At 48.6% G+C, this 24401-nt stretch overlaps 1 protein-coding gene across 1 annotated transcript in view; it reads left to right on the top strand.

The window, feature by feature from the left end:
* Positions 1 to 24401, top strand: part of CACNA1A (calcium voltage-gated channel subunit alpha1 A) — a 195829-nt gene that overhangs the window by 43316 nt on the left and 128112 nt on the right. Inside the window, 1 exon segment of the mRNA XM_073319217.1 lies at positions 1152 to 1448. Within this exon segment, the coding sequence (XP_073175318.1) occupies positions 1152 to 1448 (297 nt within the window).

Raw genomic sequence — 24401 nt, 5'->3', positions numbered from 1 at the left:
TTTACAGGATTTCTTTGCTGCATTCAACTCCAAGATGATGCAAAATTGACATTCAGGCGCTCACACCAAAATCATAATAAGGCAGGAAGCAGAGACCGCCGGTGAACTTGCAACAGGAAAAAACCAACCAAACAAAAAATCCAGCCTACATCTTAAGACGCTTAGCAAGACCCCAATAGCCTTTTATTCCTCTCCAGATCTTGCAAGGTTTTGAAGACGGCAGGATGATGCACAAGTGAAAGCAGAGACCTTGGGGGGGGTCTTTTTTTTTTTTTTTTTTGCTTTTTTAAACATTATTGTTATTTTCTTCCCTGATGCTAACATTTTGGGGGGCGAGGCTGAGGGGAACGCACTGATTTTAAAAACAAATGTTAGGGTACATTTGTTTTCAAGCGTGCAAAGCTGAACAGGACAGAGGAAGGGTTGCATTCTTTATTTTTTAATTTCTTTTTTTTTTTTTGCCAAAAATTGCATTGCAAATATATAGTTGCGGGCCCGTTTTATTTATTTGTAGCGCACTTCCCCACCCCCCGGGCTTGAAGTGAGGAGCTGGTGCATTCAGGGGTTTTAAATTGAATGTCGGGAGGGAGGGAGGGAGGGAGGAGGCGCTGCACTTGCTATATTTGATCGTAATTATTTGTATTTCGTTACTTTGCTGGGAGTGAGACATTTTTTTAAATTGCTTTTTTTTGGGGGGGGGGGGTTGGGCTGGCGGCGACTTGCGGTTTTTGGGTTGCCATTCTGTTTTGTGGGTGGCTCTTTAATTATTCTTTTTAGCGCTGGCAACCCTCGGGCGAGGTTGGCGCATCGATGAGTTGTTATTTTTAATTGCAGAGCACCATTTGTCGAGGGTGGTGCGTTCGTTTTTTTCATTGCAATTTTCTTTGGGGGGGGGGCTGTGCGCGCGCGCGCGTGTGGCTGTGCGCGGGGGTCGCATCGGTGCCTTCCCTGAGCGGGGCGGAGAGAGGCTTGAGGAAGGATGGCCAGGGTCTCTGGTGCTTTCGCCGGCCGTGCTCCTGCCTGAACGTCCCCCTCCGTCGGCTGCCAGCCCCCCGAGCAGCCGCCGCCGCAGCAGCCGATGGGATGTGACCAGCTTCTCTTCTCCGGCAGCGTCCTCAGCATCGTAACCCCCGGCCCTTTGCTCTTTGCAGGATGGCTCGCTTCGGAGACGAGGTGCCGGCCCGCTACGGGGCTGGCGGCTCCGGGGGCGCTGGCTCCGGGGGCGCGGCGGGCGGTGGAGGCGGCCGGGGTGCAGGGGGCAGCCGGCAGGGCGGACCGCCCGGGGCCCAGAGGATGTACAAGCAGTCGATGGCCCAGCGAGCCCGCACCATGGCTCTCTACAACCCCATCCCCGTCCGGCAGAACTGCCTGACTGTCAACCGGTCCCTGTTCCTCTTCAGCGAGGACAATGTGGTGAGGAAATACGCCAAAAAGATCACCGAATGGCCATATCCTTTCTGTTGGGGACCCCCGCACTCGAGCATCCCTCCCCAGCCAGGCAGCTGCACCCCCTAAGGCATGCACCCCCAGATCCAGGCATATGCACCCCCTAAGGCATGCACCCCCAGATCCAGGCATCTGCACCCCCTAAGGCATGCAACCCCCACCCAAGCAGCTGCCCCCCGGGATGCATCTAACCCCCACCGAAGCATCTGCCTCCTCCACATATGCATCCGCACCCCCTAACTCATTCATCTCCCGGCCATGAATCTTCCCCGACTGAGGCCCCTGCACCCTGTCATGTATGCGTCCCCCCCACTCACACATCTCCACCTCTTAATACATATACACCCCACCCATGCCTCTGCACCCCCTAACTCATGAATCTGCCTACCTGGTTTTCTGCACCCCAGTCCATTAATCCTCTTCAGCCTAGGCACCTGCACCCCATCATGCACGCTTCCCACCACTCACACATCTGCACAGCACCCATGCATAGGCACCCTTCTCCATGGATCCCCTTCTCCCAGGCATTTGCACCCCAACTTGTGCATGTGGGCCTCCCACCCTAACCCATGTACCTTCACCCCAGCCCATTCGTCTCCACCTCTCAACTCACCCGATCCCCTCCATCCGCACTTCACCTCCCCCCGCTGTACCTCTGCATCCCACTCCCCACCTTCCACTGCATGCCACGACCTCAGTCCAGTCACCTGCACCCCCAGCACAGGTAGCTAACGATCTTGCCCATGATATCTGCCTCCCTAGGGCGCAGCCTGCCTGGCACACCCTGGCCAGTCCCTACCCCTCGGGGAAGGGGTTTAGGGGCAGTTCATGGTCAGACAGCTTTTCCCCAGGTTGCGGGGTTCAGGGTGTGGATTACAGAACAGGCAGGACATGCAGAGGCCAGTCTGGGAGTGGGGCCTCCACCCGAGCCAGTTCGTGGGCAGGGGGTCTTGGGACTTCCCTTGCAACATGGGTCTGTCAGATGGGTAAATGCCCAGCATCCATCATGTCCATGGACCTTCCAGTGGGAGGCAGTGCAGGGGTTTGCGTGTTCCCCAACAACACTGCCCATCCATGTGGAATGGAAGGGGGAGCAGTGAGCCGGGGTCTTTGCCATCTTTGTGGGTGTCTGGAAGCCATTTCACGAGAAACAGAAACAGGGGTTCCCCAGCGAACCCCTTGTTGGTCCAGAGAAAGGAGATCAGTAATCTATGGTCTCTAACGCTGCTTCCTTGCTAGAAGAAGAGGAGCAAACAGCACAGAGTCCTCACTGCTGAAATGTGGCCCAAAGGGAGGGGCACGGAAAAGGGTGCGTGTGGAGGTCTCATTAGCAGTGGGGATATGAGACAGGATGTTGGGTAATTGGAGGGTAGGAAGCTTGGGTCCTCACTGCTACTGTCCAAAGCCTCGGGTGGATGGTGCATATTTGCATTACATAGAAATTAGACCTATCAATACACAGGGCCGAACTCTGCTCTCGCTTACACCAGTGTCAGTCCGGAGTCACACCATCAAAATCAGTGAGGTTACTCAGGCTTTAGACAGGTGTAACTGAGAGCAGAATTTGGCCCTCAGAGAGATAGCATTGCCCCGTGTTTATTATGCCTGGCTGCCCAGAGAGAGAAAAACTGTGTTTTATTTGTGCACCCTATGTGCAGAATTACAGGACAAGGGACGTCGGGGTCACTTCCCTCTGCTACATGGGCGGAGCTCCCATGGAAGCTGGCAGACAGATGCCCATGTATTTGGGTGCAGAATCAGGCCCTGGGACCACACATTGCATTGGCAGAATAGCACAGGAATTGCCCCAGCCACCTTTCATCTGCCCCTGGATGTATAATTAATTTCACAAGTGAGGAGGGGTTGGGGGTGAGAAGATAGATTTAGGAGCCACTTCTGGCCACATCTGCGGACTCTTTCCATTGAAAGTGGTTTCCCAAGCTGGGCGGAGAAACTGAGAAATTGCTGTCTCTGCATCTGATGCTTCAACTTTGGTATGTAAATACCTTATTCTCTATTGTGATTTTTTACTTATTTGCCGTTGTCTAGAGGGAAAGCCAGCAAACCACATAACCCCCTCCCCTTTCAAAATATGGCTGAGGAAAGCCACCCTGTGTATCTCAGAAAGTATGGTTTTAAAAGAAACATTTTCTATGCATAATATCGTTGATAAAGGTCTTGCATCTGTTGAAAGCTTGGTGTAGTTTTGGCAGTGAGCAAGATGCGTTGGTGCCTGGATGGGCGAAGGTAGTTCTATACAGCATTGCGAGTTATCTGGATGTTAAACCCATACTGGTGTATTCGCCTGAAATCTGATGCGCATGTTGTTATCTGATACCTTTATGTTAAAACTGTGTCTTGAAAAATTATCTAAATGGGGCCGTCTTAAGGTTTTTTGGTAGTAAGTCTCTTTCTAGGAGCCGTTTCTAGCATGTGTTTCCCCTCAGCTTGGTTTCAAAACTGAAATACGGCACCCACATTTTAGCGCCAGGTTCTAATTTTGGTTACCCCGGTGTAAATCCGGAGCAGTTTCTTTCAAGCCTGTGGCATTATGCCTGTGCAACTCAGATCAGAATCTGCCCCTCAATTCCTGACACATACCCAAGCCTTGCAAATACTAATTTTAAATTAGAAACAGTTTCCAGTAGATATTCACCCCCCAGATAGCTGGCTAACTGAGCATGTGCACTGCAGGGCTTAGATACTCTGCTGATGAATGCTGTAGGAAACAGTAGGATGGATGGGCAGATAGATCTCTGCTAAGATCCTTTTTTCCATACTGTTTTGGGGGCACTGGGTTTGTGAGAGATGCAAATTATTCTAACCTATAATTGTCTGGTGCATAAATCTTCCTTTACCTCAGGGAGAATTTGGGGGACCAATCAAAAGACAGTTTTTTTGCTGTGTTGTGTCTGGACCCACAGAAGTTAGAGATTGCAAAGGTTGTTTGGTTCCATATAGGCCGTATTACTGGTGATCAGTGCAGGATTGTTCCCGACAGTCTGTTTGCTAATGCTTACTCTTACTGCCCTACTATTCAGCAAACTGGTGTACGCATGCCAATAGCCTGCTTGGTATTTCAGCACATCTTCTGTATGATTAGATTATGTACTATCTACCGATATGATCCCTCCACTCCTCATTCCCCTAGAAGGGGAATCTGTGCACAGCATTGCAAAGTCCGAAAACCCCAGGGGAATTAAATGGGCAAGGTTGCTCACAGAATGTCTTGGAACTGCCTGAAATTGACAATAGGTGAGAAATTTGGAGGCTAACTCTGTCTTTCTCAACTCACCCTCTTTTGTGCCTACATTTTGCAGTTTAGATGTTATCTCAGAACAGATGACTAGACAAGGCTAAGCCTGCTTCCAAAGAGCAACAATACCTCATCATAGCTGGGTAAAACAAGGACAGAGGGAGAGATTCAGAACTCAGTTATGCTGGTGTGAATCTGCATTGCACTGAAAAAAGTGGAAGTAACTCCAGTTTCACCATGCAGTAAGTGAGATCAGGATCAGGTGTTGAGTGCCTAAGTGAGAATTTTTGTGGCATGGTGGAATTATGTTAGATGTTTAAGCTACTATTAACACTTCTTTGTTAATGTTCTGTGTAACAGGATTTGAGTGTATTTTGGAGCTGCCATTAAAGACAGAGGCATAAGAGGTGTGTAGTGGACAAATTATGCACTCTGTGCATGCAGTACAGACATCCAGAGTCACTGACCAGTACATGTTTAATCAGCAGAATAAGGTCTTTGTGTGGATGTCCGCACCCTGTTGTTATAAGCAATAACCCTGGTATGAATTAGGTGGCTATTGAAAATATTCATTTAGTGCATGCATTACTAAATTTGGGGGTTAAAAAATGTGTTTGCACTATGTGAATAGGGATCTTTCCCAGGTGAGTGCTCTCAGCTTCTAGAAATCTAAGTTTCCATGTAAGAAACAGTGCCCTGTCCTTCGGGTAGGGAAGAAGGCCTTGCAGTTTTGGACTAAGTGTAACCTGGCAGACTGCTGTTTTCCTTAGCCTGCAGAGACTGAACCGGTGCCTCTGTTGCAGCTGCTCAGAGCTCTGCCATGTAGAAACTGGGTGAGAGTCTTGTGAGTTTCACTTCTGGTATTGTAAATCCTATGGGTAGAAATGAAACTCAAGGGAATCTGGTCATTTTCAATCTGCTGCTGCTGCTCCTTGGGAAGGCTCTGAGGAGCTGCTGGGGGAACGCTCTGGTGCCTTGGGAGGAGAACAAAAAAAGGTAGATGGTCTGATTCTCCTCTCACTTACACCATTGATTTTAGATGACAGTCATTCCTGATTTACACCCGGGCGAGAGGAAAATCAGGTCCAGAATTTGTGGAAGGGTAGAAGAGAGGAGACCGCCTACTATCCCTCTCCCTCATGCAGAAGGCAGGAGCATCTAGAGGTGGGAAAACAGAAAGAACCTCTCCTTTCTAGTAGCAGATGGGTTGTGAGGAGATGGAGGCAGACACCTGCTGGCCAGAGATTGATACCAAACATGGAGCCCCTGAGTAGGATCCCAGGAATGTACCCTGGTGGGAATCCCAGAAAACCTTTCCCTTTCATAGCAGTTCAGTAGGGAGGGTTGGCTTCTCACCTGGATACTGCCACTTTTAGATTGGTCTGTGACTAGTACATTTACTCCTCTGCTATCTGGTATCTAGTCAAATTTCCAACCCCTTCTTGGTGGGTCAGTGGGGGCCTGTGAGATTGGGTGGGTGAGAAAGTAGAAGAGATGAATGGGATAGGTGAGAAGAGAGAAGTGCAGTGTACGTAGATTGGAAGTACCAGCTTTAGTTCTGTGGCTGCACAACACCCAGCAAAGTTGGGTCCTGGTCTGTGCTACAATAATACACCTAATAAATAAGGTAAGTGCCCAGCACTGTGGGGTCATGGGCCATGGCTAGAGCGACTAGGTGCTATTGCAGTCCAAAGAATACTAATAAACAAGGTGTGAGTGAGAGTGTATGTGACCATGGGAAAGAGAGAAAGTATAAAAGGAGAAGAACAAAATGTAGAGAAAGAAAAATAGAGAGACACAGTAGGGGGAAGGAGTGAGAAGGAAAAGAGGACAGAGACACTGAAGACTACTCAGGAAGAGACACACTGCGATCTATGGTAGGAAAGAAGAAGTGGAGTGAAGGCAGGGAGGAAAAGATGGTAACAAAAGCCTGATGGAGCAGTGGTATCAGCGGGACTGGATGAAGAGTATTTGCCAGGGATATTGTTTGACGGATTTCACTAGGGTTGGTTTACAGATCCTTGTTTGGGTGGTCAGTAGCTGATCAAATACCCTTCAGTGACAAAACTATTCTGCCAATGCTGGTGAAATCTGTGGACTAACATAGTCAACAGATCGTGATTCCTGTAACTTGTCCTGCCGTAGCAATTAACTTACATTTTAAAATATGTATTAACACTCAACTGGAGGAGGGTGGCCTTATGGTTAAGGCGCTGGGCTAGGGCTCAGAAGTTGACCTTGGACAATTTACTTCATCTTTCCGTGCCTCAGTTTCACCAGCTGTGAAATGGGGGCGATGCTTTCCTTCCCCTACCTTTTGTCTGTCTAGACCCTGATGCTGCAGACACATGCATGCCTGACTTTACTACTGGGACTACCCCGGTAGTAAAGTTAAATGTGTGTTAATGTTTGCAGGATCAGGGCCTTTTTCATAAGTGTGTTGGACGCCATCTTAGCTGACACACCGGGGGCTGAGCCAGGGACTTCCAGAGCTAAACTGCTACAGCTCCCTGACTGGGGCAATGAGACACTCATCCCCCCTGGGGATTAGGCACCCTCTGGGGATTAGGCTGTAGCACACCCTTGCCCGTGGGTTACTTAACTTTTTCGGAGGAGGGGCTGGGTTGAACTCCTTCAGCATACAGTGCCTAGCTTGGGGAGGCTCAAGTCTGGGTGGAGGCCTTTAGACCGTGCTGTAGTACAAGTAAGATCAATAAGGAGAAAGTTGATTGTCGATATGGTACAATTAAATGAACTACAGTAAGTGCGTGCAGCTGATTTATTCCTTTGAATTGCAACGGGGGTTGCTCTGAGGGGCAGGGTGGGGGTTTGGCGACACAATTACTTTCACCCTGGCTAGTTGGCTTAGTTTTCGGGCTGGTAATTATTGGGCAGGTTTTTCAAATGAATTTGGAATGAGGTCTGAATTCAGAGCCCACTCAGGTCAGTGCAAAGTCTCTCTTGACTTCAACACGCTTTGAATTTAGGCCTTCAGTTTTGGAACGGCTTAGACAGTGAAAGATTGCAGACCAGGATCCATTGCAGTGTGTGTGTGTGCTGTGAGCATTTAATATGTCCATCACAGTAGCCCCCAAAGGCCCCAGTCAGAATTGGGGCCCTGTTACGCTAGGTACTGTACAAAACCATAGGAGTAAACAGTCACTGCCCAGAGGAACCAACAGGCTAAAGAAGACAGGATAAATAGGGACAGATAAAAGGTCAGGGAGAGAAATAGAATCACATTCAAATCTGTAAATGTTAGACACAGTGGAATGGTTAATTTTTTTAATACAAATAAAGTAGGAATCAGCTATGCCCATCTCCCCCTCCATCTAACCTCTGTCCATTGGCTCGCTTCATAGAGGCGATGCAACTGAGTTGAGTCTCAAGGAGAGATCGGGGTCGTATATGTGTCGCCTGGTAGCGTCTCCGCCTGGGAGCGCTTCCAATGAAGTTTTAGTCTGGATTTCCTGTTAGTACCTCGTTTTGCAAGGACTTAGAACTCTGCCATAAACAAATTTGCTCCTGGCTAAAATGCATCCGGGAAGATCTCAGCCCAGGAGCATATACCAGCTGAAGGATTAATGTCTAGCTATTCCACCTGGAAGCAGGCGGGGCACACCCTGACTGTTTCCTAGGAGCAATGCACACACTGCTCTATCCAAGGACAAGGGCTAGATATGAACCCTGAGAACTTGATTGTTTGGACAGCAACTGTGGGAGGTTTCTTTAGCCTGGGCTCAAGGCCTGAGAACCAGGATTGTAGTAGATAGAGGATGGTAACTAAGCATATGAATCAACGTCATACATTCCTTTGTGTAGCAGTGTGTAATGCTTAGGGGGAGAAATATAATAAAAGGAGAAGGTGGAAGGCAGGGGGGGCAGAACAGCCCATCTCCGCTGACCAGCCTGTTTGCTTGCATAAAGCTGTGTTCTGTCTCATCACTGAACCGCTACAACCAGCCATACAGTACACATCTGTATCTAGCTTTCCACTTCTGGTTCTAAAAGATACATTGGGCTAGTGAGATGGATCTGTTTCTCGTGTCATTCCATGGAAATCAGGGACGATTACCATGCCAGCCTAGTGACCACGATTAGCTAAGCTGAACTCTAGCAACACCTACAGGCCCTACCACTGATCTCCCACAAGAACTAGCCTGAGTAAAAAGGCCATGCCCTGAAGGTTGACAAACCTTGGTTTTGTTGGATCTACGGAGACGGGAGGAAGAGATCCATCTTCCAGTGAGAACTCCAGGCCTCCATTCCTGCAGCATTCAAACCAAGGGGCTCGCTCCTATTCCCCTTGCTCTTTGAAATCAGACGACTTGTATGAGTGAGGGTTGCAGTTCAGCAAAAACAACGAGCTGCTCTGCGAAAGGACAACCCAAATTCTTAGCCCTTGAGTACTGGTGTCTGTGAGACAGCTCTTACACATTACAAAATTCATCCCCCCTATTGCAGCTGTAAAATTTCCACTGTCTTTTGGTTCTTCTGTTTGCACAGTCAGCTGAGAAAAAATCACGGGCCTGATTCTCCCCTGTACCACAATGTGCATCATTTACATGCATGCAAACTGGGTGCAAAATTCTATCATATCAAAATGGTGTTTTACATCCTCTTTGCACAAGTGTAAACATGAACGTAGCCTGATTCACCCTTGTCCTAGTGCAGTACCAGTGCAAAATGCTACCATACCAATGAGGTAGCTTTTAACGCCCATTTTGCACTCCCTTCACGTTTATGTACTTGATTACTGAAGGTGCAGGGCAACTAGGAATCAGGACACATATAATTAAAACAACAAAAATTGTCCTTCATCGTGTTACTAACGTCTGAGATTATTAAAATGCAAAGACTGATGAGAATCAGGTCCGGATCTTCAGCTCTTGCAAATACGTAGAAGTGTTGGAGCTAGCCTGATTTACAAGAGCTGAAGATCTGGCCCCCAATGTCCTTGTCACTATTTTTATACCAGATGCAAGTTTTTGTATATTTCACCGACTTTGGAAAAGAGTGAGCTCAGTTTTGATTTGGTTTATAGTCAATTTTCCTGGTTCACACTGCGCCCTAAAGTGTGCCCTGCTAAATGGGAATGTTTATTTTTAATAGCCATTTCTGTTGGAATTACAAAGAACTCGTTCTGATAGAATCTGTGTTCATGCCCAAATCTGAGCAGACAGTGTCCATGGCTGATATTTGTCCTTTTGGGGTATGCTTTTAACTAGCATGTACTGCCCAGGTGTTCCTGATTCTGATCTCATTTATGCTAGTGTGTAGCTGGAGGCATTCCTTTGAAGTCTGTGGGGTAGAAGTCAGATTTATCACCGGTAGCCCCAGGTAGATAAATAAATGTCCAAAATAAATATAGAAAGTCTAATTTTCATCTCGTGCATGCTGCTTTCACAGCATTAGCTCCCCCTGGCCTGACAGGAGTCTCTGGGGTTTATACCAGTGCTAGTGATGGGAGAATCAGGCCCATACAGAATGCGTCTGGCCAATGGAACTAGGCTGTTGGTGGCTAGCTGGAAATCCAGTGTTGCCAGCTCTCTTGTGATAGCTGGTGTTTTGGTTTGAGTTCCAGCTCCTGAAGTCCCAGGATTCCTGAAGTCAAGGAATCTATCCTGAAGCACTTACACGAGAGGAAAGTGATCAGGAACAGTCAGCATGGATTCACCAAGGGAAGGTCATCCCTGACTAATCTAATCGCCTTCTATGATGAGATTACTGGTTCTGTGGATGAAGGGAAAGCAGTGGATGTATTGTTTCTTGACTTTAGCAAAGCTTTTGACACGGTCTCCCACAGTATTCTTGTCAGCAAGTTAAAGAAGTATGGGCTGGATGAATGCACTGTAAGGTGGGCAGAAAGTTGGCTAGATTGTCGGGCTCAACGGGTAGTGATCAATGGCTCCATGTCTAGTTGGCAGCCGGTATTAAGTGGAGTGCCCCAAGGGTCGGTCCTGGGGCTGTTTTTGTTCAATATCTTTATAAATGATCTGGAGGATGGTGTGGATTGCACTCTCAGCAAATTTGCGGATGATACTAAACTAGGAGGAGTGGTAGATACGGTGGCAGGTAGGGATGCAATACAGAGGGACCTAGACAAATTGGAGGATTGGGCCAAAAGAAATCTGATGAGGTTCAACAAGGGTAAGTGCAGGGTCCTGCACTTAGGACGGAAGAATCCAATGCACCGCTACAGACTAGGGACCGAATGGCTAGGCAGCAGTTCTGCGGAAAAGGACCTAGGTTTGACAGTGGACGAGAAGCTGGATATGAGTCAACAGTGTGCCCTTGTTGCCAAGAAGGCCAATGGCATTTTGGGATGTATAAGTAGGGGCATAGCCAGCAGATCGAGGGACGTGATTGTTCCCCTCTATTTGACATTGGTGAGGCCTCATCTGGAGTACTGTGTCCAGTTTTGGGCCCCACACTACAAGAAGGATGTGGATAAATTGGAGAGAGTCCAGCGAAGGGCAACAAAAATGATTAGGGATCTGGAACACATGACTTATGAGGAGAGGCTGAGGGAACTAGGATTGTTTAGTCTGCACAAGAGAAGAATGAGGGGGGATTTGATAGCTGCTTTCAACTACCTGAGAGGTGGTTCCAAAGAGGATGGTTCTAGACTGTTCTCAGTGGTGGAAGATGATAGGACAAGGAGTAATGGTCTCAAGTTGCAGTGGGGGAGGTTTAGGTTGGATATTAGGAAAAACTTTTTCACTAGGAGGGTGGTGAAACACTGGAATGCGTTACCTAGGGAGGTGGTAGAATCTCCTTCCTTAGAAGTTTTTAAGGTCAGGCTTGACAAAGCCCTGGCTGGAATGATTTAATTGGGGATTGGTCCTGCTTTGAGCAGGGGGTTGGACTAGAACCTCCTGAGGTCCCTTCCAACCCTGATATTCTATAATTCTATGATTCTATGATTACATCAGCATCTCAGCTTTTAATTTTTAAACAAAGTACAGTTCTAGTTCTCCTGGTCATGGAGAAGAGCTTGGAAATGTGACTCCTACAGAACAAACACCAGAAGGCAAAGGAAAAGACCCCAAGGATTATTATTTTTAAAAGATCTCATGATTTTTGATGCCGAACTCATGGCCTTTGAACACTGGGTCTCAGGAACACTGTAAGTTGTTCTTGTGCGTTTTAATTCAAGTTGGGCAGTTCAACAGGATTACACCAGGGCATGGATTTGCCCCAGAGCTAGCATGAATGACTCTCACTAATGTCAGTTTATCCTAGCTCAGTGTTACCTGGGGTGACATATCCAGAGAGGGGAAATGACTGCTGAAGTGGAGGCCAGAGTATGATATACCTGAGCAGAAATACATCAAGCTGTGATGTGCCCTGTGTGAAAGGAGGGGAAATCCTTTGGTCAGTTTTGTTGGAAAGTGGGCCTGCAGGGAGATATTGTGTTTAACTGTCATTCCTCTTCTGAGCCCTTGGAACCTCTCTTCACATTTGGAGGTACGTGGGTGTAACCCACTCAACATTGTGTGCCGTGTGCCCAATCCACAGGAAATATGGGTGTGTTACAGCTCCAGCTAAGGAGCTTTAGCTCAAGCTATTGAAACTCATGCTTTTAGCACTGAAGATCCCTGACTCAGTCCCTGGCATGTTGGGTAAGATGGCGGCTGTCACATATGCAGAGCTAGGTGGCTGACTTAGCAAGTAGTATGCACTACTAGGTAAAGCCGTGGTTTTAGGACTCAGGAGAGCCTGGTTCTATTCCTAACTTGGCTGCTGGGTGACTTCAGACAAGTCACTTCCCCTTCCAGTGCCACAGTTTCCCCATCAGTAAAATGGGGATACTGATAGTAACCTTATTTGAGATGCATGGATAGTAAGAGCTAGAAATCATTACTAAAGACACTGTCTGTGGTGTTGTCTCTCTGCTCAAGCTCAATCTCTCCCTGTCACTTTATGCATACTCCCATACCTTCGTGCATACCCTAATAGGGAAGAGATTTGAGCCAGACCCCATAGCTCCCCAAGGAGTAATCGGGCCCCATAACTCTCAAGGGAGTAATTGGTCCCTAAGCCAATGACCCGTCCTTCTGCTGGCTTTTCCAGCAGCTCTTGGGATGTTGGCACATTTGGGTGGGCCACACGCCATTCCCGGTGAGGCAGCAGTGTCCTGCCAATGGGTTGAAATCACACCCCTGCGCCTGACTTCCTGTGAGAGGATGCAGCTTTGTCCTTACCAGCAGCCGCGGGAGGTGGAGCCTCAAAGACATGCAAAAGTGTCTGGATCTTGCTAGCTGCATACAGTCCTCTCAGAGGCTGCTTTCTGCTGAGGTAAACAGCGCCTAGAATTACCTGCCTCTGGAGTTTTCCCTGATTGCAAAAATTAAAACTCCCCTTCACCCCCTCCCCCGAATCCTGATCAGGAAGAGCCGCTGGGGACTGTCCCATCTGGGGTGGAAAGACAGCCGGTGGCAGCTTAGATTTAGTAGGGGCGACGTTTGTCAGGTCATGGGATCCATAGCACCTGCAGGCTATTGTTACCACTCTGAACGAGGGGCTCAGCTTTGCTATTACAAAAGCAGCGCTGGGTAGGACTCAGCAAGGGCAGGTCATCCATTCTAGCCGAAGCGAGGATCGCATCCTCTCGCCCCTGCTGCAGCTTTGCTCTGAGTCTTTGGCTTAAAAGGAGCCCGAAATCTCTGTTGAAAATTCAGTCAAAACAGCATGAAACTGCCCATTTCCAGCATGGTTCAGTGGTTGAAGCAGTGGGCAAGGAGGTGGGAGTCCTGAAGCTAAGCCCTGTGAGGAAGGCAGCGTGTTCTAGCTGTCAGGGGAGCAATCTAGGAGTCAGGATTCCCAGGTTCTCTTTTCTGCTCCAAGGGCGTGTTATTTAGGGGTTATTGTGAGGAACCGAGAGCTAGGTGTCCTGCATTGTATTCCTCCCTCTAGGAGGAAGTGTTACTTAGCAGTTAGAGCAGAGAACTGGGTGACAAGACTCATGGGTTCTGGGCCTACCACTTAAATTAGGGAATGGTGAACCACAGCTTCAGGGCCCTGTGGGCGATTGTTTATAGTGCTTAAGGCAGGGGTCTGAGAGCCAGGGCACCTGGGCTCCTTTAGCAGGCCTGTGAGCTGGTGTTGTCAGTGCTTAAAGCCAGGCATGCTAAGCCAGGACTCTTGGATTCTGTTCCCACCTCTCGGACTGTATCATTGCATGGCCCTAAGTAAGCTCTATCCCCCAGTTTCTCGACCTTTCAAGGTGGCTTAAATCTTTTGTATTTTCAAAGGGCTTTGAGATCCTCAGACTGCAGGTGCGAGGGAGGGCAAAGGATTGTTATTAGTGATGCAGAATGGTTCGCTGGGCCCAGGTTTGCTCAGATGGCCTCTGAGTCTTACAACAAGGCTGATCCAAGTGCTGGGGGTGCAGCTTTTCCTAGGAGTAGGGGAGGTTCATGGGGCCTCAGGTTCCATCAGGAACAACCTGCGCAGCTGTCCCTTTCTCCAAAGTAGAAGATATGGGGGTGGCGGGGGGGCGGATGTAGCTCCAGTGTTTAAAAGTTACCTGTCAAGAGGAGAGAACTCACCATCTCTAGCTACCCCTTTCCCCATCTTTTTCCAGGATGAGCAGGAGATGCAGCCAACTGCTCTAGCCACAGAGTGAGCAGCAGGGTGTGGGCTGGGGAGACGGATGCAACATTTTTGTCACTAGTCCCCCCACTCCCCTCCTTTCAGCCCCCACCCCCGAACGTCCGTACATGGGAGCAGGATTCCTTTACAAAATGGAGACTACGAACCAGCTTTCAGTGCCCCCATTAGCTTTGCTGCTCTAGGGGCTGCGTTGCAATGAAGCTAGCAGGGGTTGCGTCCCTTTTTCCGACACGCTTTTACTTCGGTGGCTTTCTCTCTCTTGCTCTCTTTGTTGTTGTTGGTTTGAAGGTAACAACTCACTCCGTGTCGTTGCATTTCACACGAGTCTCCAGGCATCGTGCATTGCCTTGCCGCAGCTGTTCCAGTCCCTGCAGTGCGAGTGAGGAGTGTCAGTCATGGTTAGTATATTGGCACAGCAAGCCCTGGTGTGGAAGAAGGTGCTTTTCTTCCGGAGGAACTGTGAGTTTGCCTGAGCGCACCCTGATGGGAAGCTGGCCGGAGGGCAGGCTCGCGAAAGGGCAGTACAGGATAGTAGTTTGGACCCTCTGGAAGATGGGCTGATTCCAGGGTGTGTGGATATTTCCCTGAATATTTGCATAGGAATAGAATTGGGGTGATTCTGGTTTGGATCTAGCAAAACCTGAGGGGCTGGTTCTGCAATGACCCAGCAGCACTGTGGCAAGAGGAAGGCTGGTGCTGTGGCTTGGGGCCCCACAGCAGGGTTTGTGAGAGTGGGGTTCAAGTCTCTGTGCTATCTCGGGCATTGTATGTGATCTTGGGCAAGTCACTTAGGTCCATACCCTCAAAGCCATTTTAAGCAGCCAGCTCCCATTTATTTCAGTGAAGCCTAAATATTTTTGAGGATCTGGGCCTTCACCTCTCTGCACCTGATTTCTCCATGGTGGGGGGAGGGGGGAGAGTACTGCCTTACCTCAGGGGGCACTGCGAGGATAAAGGCATTAGAGATTGGGAGGTGCTCGGATAGGATGGTAATAGGGGTTAGGTTCAGGCCTGGGCTCCTTTTTCTCAGATCCTCCAACAACTTGGGAGCTTGAGAAAAATTATTCCAGTTTAGCGCTCCCCCCCCTCCCCACTTCCTATATGTTGCCAGCGCTGGCATTAAACCTGATGGGACCCAAGGCGGAAGCCCGAACCCCACCACATGGCCTCAAAGCCCGAGCCCCACTGCCCAGGGCCAAAGCCCAAGCCACATTGCCTGGGGCCAAAGCCAAAGCCTGAGGGCTTCAGCCCTGGATGGCGAGGCTCAGGCTTTGTTTTTAGCCACTCCACCTTGGCAGTGTGGCTTGGGCTTTGTCTCCCCTGCCTGGGGCAGTGGGGCTCGGGCGGGCTCAGGGTTTGGTCCCCGCTCCTGGGGTCATGTAATAATTTTTGTTGTCAGATGTGGGTCGTGGTGCAATGAAGTTTGAGTACTCCTGCTATAGACTGCTGTGGTCGAGTGGTCTGAGCATCTGATTAGAAGTCAGGACTTCTGGGTCCTAGATTTGAAAGAGAGCTTTGCTCCAACTTTTCAGAAGACTGTGGCATGTGAGCTCTCAGCTCGTTAGAAAAAGTAGCCCCTTATTTTGGTGCCGCAGTGGAAGAGGCAAATGTTTGAAATTCTGGCCCTTGATCAGTCTGTACCTCAGTTTCCCCATTTGTAAAATGGGGAAATAATTATACAGATCAGCCTCCCAGGAGCCTAGACAGGATTGATTGGTCAATGTTGGCAAAGCATAAAAATGCTACATAACGGCCAAGAGGCAAGTTGAGCAACCTCAATGTGTTAGCGAGGTCAGGATTAGTCCCTAGGTTCTGTCATGATGTGTCTCCTCCCTTAATTCACTTGTCACATACTGTAATAGAGTCTGTAATATGGACTGAAGGCTGATGAGGCAAGGTTAAGGACAAGCAGTGGTTATGGGGCTGGTGTGCCGTAACTGCTGCTTATTGTGCTAATAATAATTGTCTCATTGTATTACCATGATTATTATTACGGGAGCACCCAGGAGCCTCAGTCATGGGCCAGGACCCCAGGGGGCTGGTGCTGTACGTTATTTATTAGGTGTATTATGGTAGCACCCAGGAGCCTCAGTCATGGGCCAGGACCCCAGGGGGCTGGGCGCTGTATGTTATTTATTAGGTGTATTACGGTAGCACCAAGGAGCCTCAGTCCTGGGCCAGGACCCATTGGGCTGTGTGTTGAACAAACTCAGAACATAATAGTCCTCCCCCCATTGGTTTTCTGCATCCCGTTGCAGTCTCTTCTCTTGTACGTAGATTGCAAGTTCTTAGTGGCAGGGACCCTCTTTCCATTATGCATGTCCAACATCTAGCACAGCAGAGTCGTGATACTTGACTGGGGTCTGTAGTTGCTACTGCAGTATAAATTATCATAAGACCCTGGACGGTGATTCAGGAGATCTGGGTTTCATTCCTGATCCTGCCACTGACTTCCTATGTGACCTCGGTTCTCCCTGCCTCAGTTTCTCCATTTGTAAAATGGGGTTAAAATGTTCCTCTACTTCACAGGGGGTGGGGGTTGTGAGGATAAGTTCATTAAAGTCTGCAAGGTGTTCCGATAAAATGGTGAGCGAGGCCAGATAAGTACATAGCCGGCAGCCTGGCCACACGCCACTGTCCTGACTCCCAAGCCTGTCCCAAATATACTCCCCTCACACCAGTGTGGCTCTGCTTTTGGTAGCATTACTTGAGGTTGACAGGACCACATCTCCTGTGATTTCTGTCACCCTGCTGAGTGGTCGCTTGAGACAGGTTTTGTTGCTTTCTTCTCAAGGATATTTTGTTTCTAAAGTTCAGGGTATCAGTTCCATGAGGTGCTAATTTTGGCATAAAGGTCTTGCCTGCCAGCGGCCTTCAGGGGAGATCCTGGGTTCCATGTGCCATATCCCTTTGGGTCACTGACCTTTAGTCCAGATCCTGAAGTCAGCACAGAATCTATGGGATCAGACGGAGGGTGGTGAGGGCAGCGATTTAAACGGCTGGGTGGACAGCCCTGGTGCTGAATTATCCACAGAAGAGGTAGTGTGGGCATGACAATGCCACCTACACACACACACACACACACACACACACCCGCCCATGTGCGTCAGCTGCGCTCTGGAGTGAGAGGGGAGTTCAGTCGCAACAGCTCATTCACAACCTGGCCTCTTTACTAGGACACCAGACAGGAGCGTTGATGTGGTTACTTTTGTGACATGGAGCATCCCTGTCCCACTGAGAACCGTACTGAGACCCACCATGCTCATTTCACACAGGCTCCCCAGCCCATGTCAGACTCGTGGTCAGCTTCAGGCACTGCTGACCAGGGCTGGATTCACACTGGTACCCTTGTGGCGGAAAGCTCCATCTGCCATTCTCTTGAGCCAGCCAGGCCCTCAGGCTGGAAATCTTTTACGGTCTGTGGATATTGTAGACTAAGGAAAAAGCAAATGGGGCTGTCAGGGCAGAGAGAAGGGAGGTAATAGTAACGGAATGAGACAGTTCTGAGCGGAAGAGAATGGCTGTATGGGTTTGGGTGTTGTTCATTGCTGCACTTTACTCATTCATAATAATAATTAATAATCTCTCTCACATACACAAAGACCACGCAGATTCCCCCCAGGCTAAGTGCTCCGAGAGCAACAGTTCTCCTTTCTCTTCGGCCTCTCTCCCAGGGATCTCAAAGCACTTTCCTAATGAGCTGGTTACACACTCTGGTTAATTAGTGCCTGGCATCTCTTGATTGGCTATCCTGGGATGCTTGCACATGTTGACATGTAGCGCCAGGTATGGGAAGCTGAACTGCTGCCCAGTGTCCTGCACTGGGAAAAAACAGCTTCCCTGCCGCCCCTTTGTCTGCCTTTGGGGCAGGGTTACAACAGAAGGAGTTATGTGAAAGGGTCTGTGCAGTCTGTTTCCGTGTGCCGGTGTATGATGTGGATGTGTGTTATCCTGTGTACGCATATGAAATTTGTGTGTGTCTAGGTGTTTGAGGTGTCTCTGTGTGTAGGTGCATGGGATGCACATGTGTTTAGGATTTTGTGTTTCCATGTCTGGACGCCTAAGGCATATGTGTATCTCTTCTAGGTGCATTGGGGGGGGTGTATCTATGGGTGTTTCCATGTCTACGTTTAGGAGGTGTTTCAGTGCCGAGGAATGTGTGCTTCTGGGTCTAGGTGTATGCGGTGGGGCTGGGGCTGGGGGGGTGGGGGTTCTGTCTGTAGCTGTACTGGGCATATGTATATGGGATTTTTCCATATCTAGTGTACGCAGTGTGTCTGGGGCTGTGTAAGTTTTCCTCTGTACGTATATGAGGGTTTTTTTCCAGGTACATATTTCATTTTTTGTTAGCAAAAAGGACACAGATTGGGAGTGTAACAAAATATAAGATACAACAATACCACAGGAACATCTGACCATCAAAGATACTGCATTGTGAAAAGAGCCATCGGGGTGGTGCAGTGGTGACTGTCTGGGAACAGGTCAGTCATAGACATCTGAAACTCAGATCTGCTGTCCCAGCTTGCTTCATTGTACGTGGCATCTATTGAATTCTGAAGGCTGTTTGTTTAGTGTCTACGTGTTTGTGTTTAGTGTCTAGGGGCTCAGTAACCACAACTGGGGCCATATTTTCACACAAGTCCAGCACCCAAGCAGCTCCTGTTGTTATTGTGTGTGTCTGTGTGTGTTCGTTCTCTATTCTCAATGGGAGCTGCTGGGTACTGAGCTCTTTAGAAAACTTGGCACTAGGTTGCATGGGGTTTGTGTGTGTATGTTGTGGTGTATGTTGGGGTATGCAAGAATCTGTGTCTAGAGGCACTTGTGTAAATGTGTACACATTTCCTGGTGTGTATGTGTGTGTGTGTCTATGTTTAGGTGGATTTTCTAGTATGTGCATGTATATATGTCCGTATGTGAGTGTGTGTTTGGGTGTATTTCTTGGTATGCATGTGTCTGTGCCATGTATTTTTTGGTTGGTGTTGACTCTGGGTATGTCTACACTGCAATTAAAAAATGCGGCGGGCCCATGCCAGCTGACTCGGGCTCTTGAGGCTTGGCCTAAGGGGCTGTTTAATTGTGATGTAGGCATTCCGGCTTGGAGTGGATCAACACCCTAAGGTCGGAGGGTCCCAGAGCTCAGGCTGCAGCCTGAGCCCAAACATCTGCACTGCAAGTAAACAGCACCTAAGCCTGGTCCCCGCAAGCCCAAGTCAAAACCCCAAGGCCAGCTGCAGGTATTTAGTTGCAGTGTAGACATACCCTCTGTGTCAAGGTGTAATCTCATGGTGCTCATGTGGTCTGTGTACACACCGCTCAGGTTCCATTTTATGTCAGGCCCACATTTACCCCAGCTGCCCACTAGCCCGGAGTTGTGTTCATCAGTTGTTCCTGACAGTGCGGTAGTTATAAAGATCTGTATTTCACATTTTCTTTAGCTCTGTTTAGGTGAGCCCCCAGGAGGCAGATTGAGAGCTCCCTGTGCATATGTCATAGGTGAACCCATTAGCCTACTTGTTGGCTGCGTAATTGTGAAGGACAGAATTTGTGTGCAGCCTCCTAGGTGTGTTACCGGGCCTGTTGTGTGACTGTGTGGCAGATGTTGAGTACACTGTGGTAACTGTGAGATGTGGGGGGTTGGTTTTGGGTGGAGTATGTTTCTGTCTATAGATTTCTCTAGTGAATGACCATAGTCTGTAGGGGGAAGTGTGTGTGTGTGTGTGTGAAATTCAGTAACACACCTTTGGAGAGGGTGAAGGGAAGAGGAACATGCATATGGATTTCAGTACCTCATTAGTGGTTGTAGGGGCTGATGCATTAGTAGGTGCCTTGGTGTTGTTTGCGCAGTGGATTATCTCCATACCTGTAGTGAGTGGGTGTAGGTTTCCATAGTACCCTCTGGTGTTTAAGGGTGATGGTAGCAAGGAGGGTGTACACAGGTAAGGATATGTATAGATTTCTGGTCACCTGAGGACATGGGAAGAAGAGGCTGCAGACGTCGGTCAGCCATTTTTTTGTGGACAATAAAATGGATTAAAAAGTGAAGCAAGAAGCATTCCACTTAATCCTAGTGCAAATTAACTAGCCAAGTTTGTGTCATGTAATCTTTTGAGGATAACAGCCTACTGCTGCCACTAGCTAATGGTACTACTCCCTTGCTCAAGTGGCCTTTGCTACAAGTCTGATTGTTGTAAGTTCAAACGTTGCTGGTGACCCATGTGTCTGGTTAATGACTAGTGGAGCCATCTGTTCTTCTGAGTAAAATCTGGGTCTGAAATACAACCATAAAGATTGGTGCACAGAGCCAGGGCCTTGCCTTGGAAGTGGTTTCTGATTTTCTTAAAGGATTCACTGTTATTACATTTTACACTTTTGCGCAAATTGGTCTGTGGCATTTTTTGCCCTTTTTTTAAGCACTTTGATTTCCAAAGTGAAGTCGATTTGGGATTAGCTCACACTGCGGTCTGATTGGTATACTAGTTAAAATAAAATCCCATAATCTGTAGACTGAGGGCAAAAGTTTCAAAAGCACTTGAAGGATTTAGGAGCCTAAGGCTCACTTTCAAAAATGGTTTAGGCACTTAACAGCCTAAGTTTTTGAAAGTCAATGGGACGTAGGTGCTGAGTGCCTGTCCCTTCTGAAAATGGGACTTGGCCATCTGAATCACTTAGGCCTTGCAATGCTGAACAGAGCAAAAGCTGAATACTGTTTAAACCCTGGGCCTGAGACTCCTAACTGGAGGTAGTTGGGAATTCTTCAACGAAAAGCTTTTCTGCTGGAAAATGTCAGTTCATCAAAACCAAAACATTTTGTGAGAACATATTGGACACTCCAGAATGAAACCACCATCCCAGAATAGCCAGTAGCGAGGGGTTAGGGCACTGGGCAATCCAGCGTCAAATCACTGCTCTGAACCAGTCCCTTTCAGTCTCTCCTGTTGGAGCTGTTCTGCTTTATATAAGTAATTACGTTTTCATTGATAGAGACTGACTGTACAACCTTAGGGTGAGGGTATCATATGGGAGATCTAAGCTCTAGCCTCTGTTCTAAATCAGACAGACTAGGAACTTGAACCATTGTTTCCGTCCCATATAGGTGTTCTAACCACAGAGCTATTGGCTACTGAAGGAAGTGAGCCCCTTTCTCTATGGCTTTTCATGCAAAGTTCGGAAAAGTTCGGAAAGGTCTTGGTTTTGTCCTGACACAGAAGGAAGACAATTTCTGCAACTTGGACATTTTCTCTGAAAGGGAATTCCTGTTTTCTAGCCAGCCCTCTTCTGAAGTCACTTTGGTGCTTTTGTAAATGTTACTCTGTAACTTCTTTGGAACAGGGATTGTCTCATGATGTGTCTCTCACAGTGTGACACTGTGACTGGGGCTTGACACATCCCATAGGTAGACAATAAATAAAGTGCAAAATTGGAATTGATGAGAACCTCTCACACACACAGTCCAAACCCTTCACAGTGCAGTAGGGTTTCTCACGTCCTGTCTCAAACTTCAGTGTTCTGTATGGCTGTTAAACAGCTGCCGTGTCTCAACCCTGAGGTGGCTGAGTGGTCCCTGTGTGAGCACTTGGGGATCCAAGGTGCTAGAGAAACAGAAGGTGTTGTCTTAGCTTTTAAATAGGTAGCTATAGCCACCCTGCTCGGGGACAGTGGTTAGAAACATAACAGACCTGGCCTGTGCAAGTCTAACTCCCCTTGAAGCCAACACCAATGCTGGCCTGGCATTTTTACATATGACGTAATTGCCCTCTCATTTACACTGGTGTAAATCAGGAGAATCCCACTGAAGCCAGTGGGCTAACATGGGGTAAAACTGGGCATGAGGGGAGAATCAGGGTCACAGACCCCAGAGAGAGGCCCCTTCCTGTCTAGTCCAGCTGCTGTAGAATTGCTCCCGCTGGTATACTTGCTAGTGGTTGGTTGAATATTTCAGCCCTGATCTGTGTTTTTAATAAAAGGATCATGGCCCTGGCCGGCATATTCATCTTGCTCTCCAACAATCCCTCTGTGTGTGCTTCCAAGACAAGAGAGCTGGCGCGGTGACTTCTTATGGGAACGGAACAAAAGAACCACCCCCTCCGCAGGCATCGGGGATGCAGATAGCCTCCCTCTTTCTCTGTCCTGTTTGCAGGGTTTGTGTCGCTCTCTTGCTCACTGACGTGAAGGTGCTGTGCACAAATGACCCACCCGGCCTGTGTCCACGTGCCACATCCATGGGTGGATCAACTTCCCTGTAATAGCCATGAATAATTAATCCTTTGCACTTTTGTGGTGCCTTCCTTCTGCGGAGCTGTAGCCTGTTGACCTCAAAACAGGCCTATTTCCACAAACGGCAGCTGATCCTTCCTCCTCACCTGAGCCCAGTTCTACACTTTCTTCTCTCTTCCCGTGATCTCACTGTGATCAGCTGAAGCGGTGGAGCTATGCTTTAAACTGGAGTCAGTTGTGTGTGTGTGTGTGTGTGGGCGGGGGGGTGTTCTCACTGAGGGGTCCCCACTTTTGCAGTTAGTGTGAATTTACTCCCCCCTCACCCTGTCCAGTAGCACTGTTCCCCAATAGTTGAGTGGTAGGGCGGGTAGTTGAATAGGCTACTGTGTGTAGAGTTGGTTAGTTTGGACAGTGGCCCCCATTTTTAACCACCTTGTCTTGCTGTTTCAGTGGGAGAGCTTGTTTGTGGACCCAGGCTCCCGGCTGGACACATTTTAGGGAATCAGAATAAATGCAAAATAAATAAATAAACATGGTTCTAGCTAGAACGTCTTGCTACCCCCTCCAGCAGTCCCAGCAGATGTGGTGAGAGTGTAGGCTAGTGGTTAGAGCTGGGCCTAGGGTGTCAGGACCCCTGGTTTATATTTCTGGTTATAAGAGAAGGCTTGGCCTAGTGTTTGGGGCAAGAGGGGATTGGAAATTGGGGGTCTCTCCCCAACTCTGAGAGAGGAGTGGGGGTCTAATGCAGAGACTAGGAGCCAGGATTCCTGGGTTCTGTTCCTGGCTTGTCATTCTATCCTTGTGAAATAATTTTAGGTTCTAGATGATAGAGTCTGTTAAGGTATGAGAGAAGGGAGGGCCTCTTCGAGGCCTTTCAGTTAATATCTTTTCTTAACATTTCAGTGACAAGCCTGATCCAAAGCCCACTGAAGTCAATGGAATGACTCACTTTGGCTTCGGCTGACTTTAGCTCACAACATGTCTTTCGTTCTGAACTCAAACCCCAGCCGCCTAGCATTAGCGCAGGAGAACCAGAGACTGAAATCCACTAAAGACACACACGGTGAAACTCGGCCCCTGAGCGGAGAGACTCGCAGACGCAGTGATAACCAAATGGGCTTGTGCAGATTCTCCTGATGCTAGCAGCCTAGCAGGGTGTTAGCCGCACAGAGAAAGATGTTTTATTTGTGAGTACGTGACTTTTCTCTTGAGAGGTTCTCTTTAGTTTAATCTGAGTAGGAGATGCTGTGATACACACACAAAAATCCAAGCCCAAACCAGCATACCTCTGCATGACAAAGGTCCATTTGTTCTGTGTGTGATCAGGGGTGAAGAATGAACAGCCCCTCAGGACCAGTGGTCTGGGGCACCATTTCCCTCCTTTATCCTCTTTTCAAGAGGCCATCAGGTTTATGTGTTTCCGCATGGGGTGCTTCTCATAAAAGGGGAAATGCTGGCAGCCGGAAGAGAGAGACACAGTGCAGAGGCAGGGGCGGGGGTGGCTCTCTTTGGATAGCTTGGAATCTCGGTTGCAAAGCGCACGGGAGGGCATCTCTGATCCTTTGGGGTTCAGGAGGAGGGTGTCAGCCCTGTGTGCCCAGGGAATAACAGATGTTCCTGAGGAAAAGCTGTGTGGTGATCCTGAGTTAACCTAGAGGGAAAAGGGAGCAGAAATTGGCTTTAATTGAAGCTGTGGGTTGTGTGACACAACTAGATTTTGTCTTGCACTGGGGGGGTGGGGGGTGGAGGGGCTGTCTCTGCCCTTCCCTCTGACTCCTGTGGGGAGGGGTTGTCTCTTGTCACTGTCCTGCTCTCTTTGCCTGTGCCCAGCACCAGTGGCCGGCTAGTCTTCTCTCGCTGTCCCTGA

The sequence above is a fragment of the Lepidochelys kempii genome, chromosome 20 (assembly GCF_965140265.1).
Source record: "Lepidochelys kempii isolate rLepKem1 chromosome 20, rLepKem1.hap2, whole genome shotgun sequence".
Taxonomy (NCBI): Eukaryota; Metazoa; Chordata; order Testudines; family Cheloniidae; genus Lepidochelys; species Lepidochelys kempii.
The sequence above is the reverse complement of the archived record's forward strand: the minus strand, read 5'-3'. Positions and strand labels throughout refer to the sequence as shown.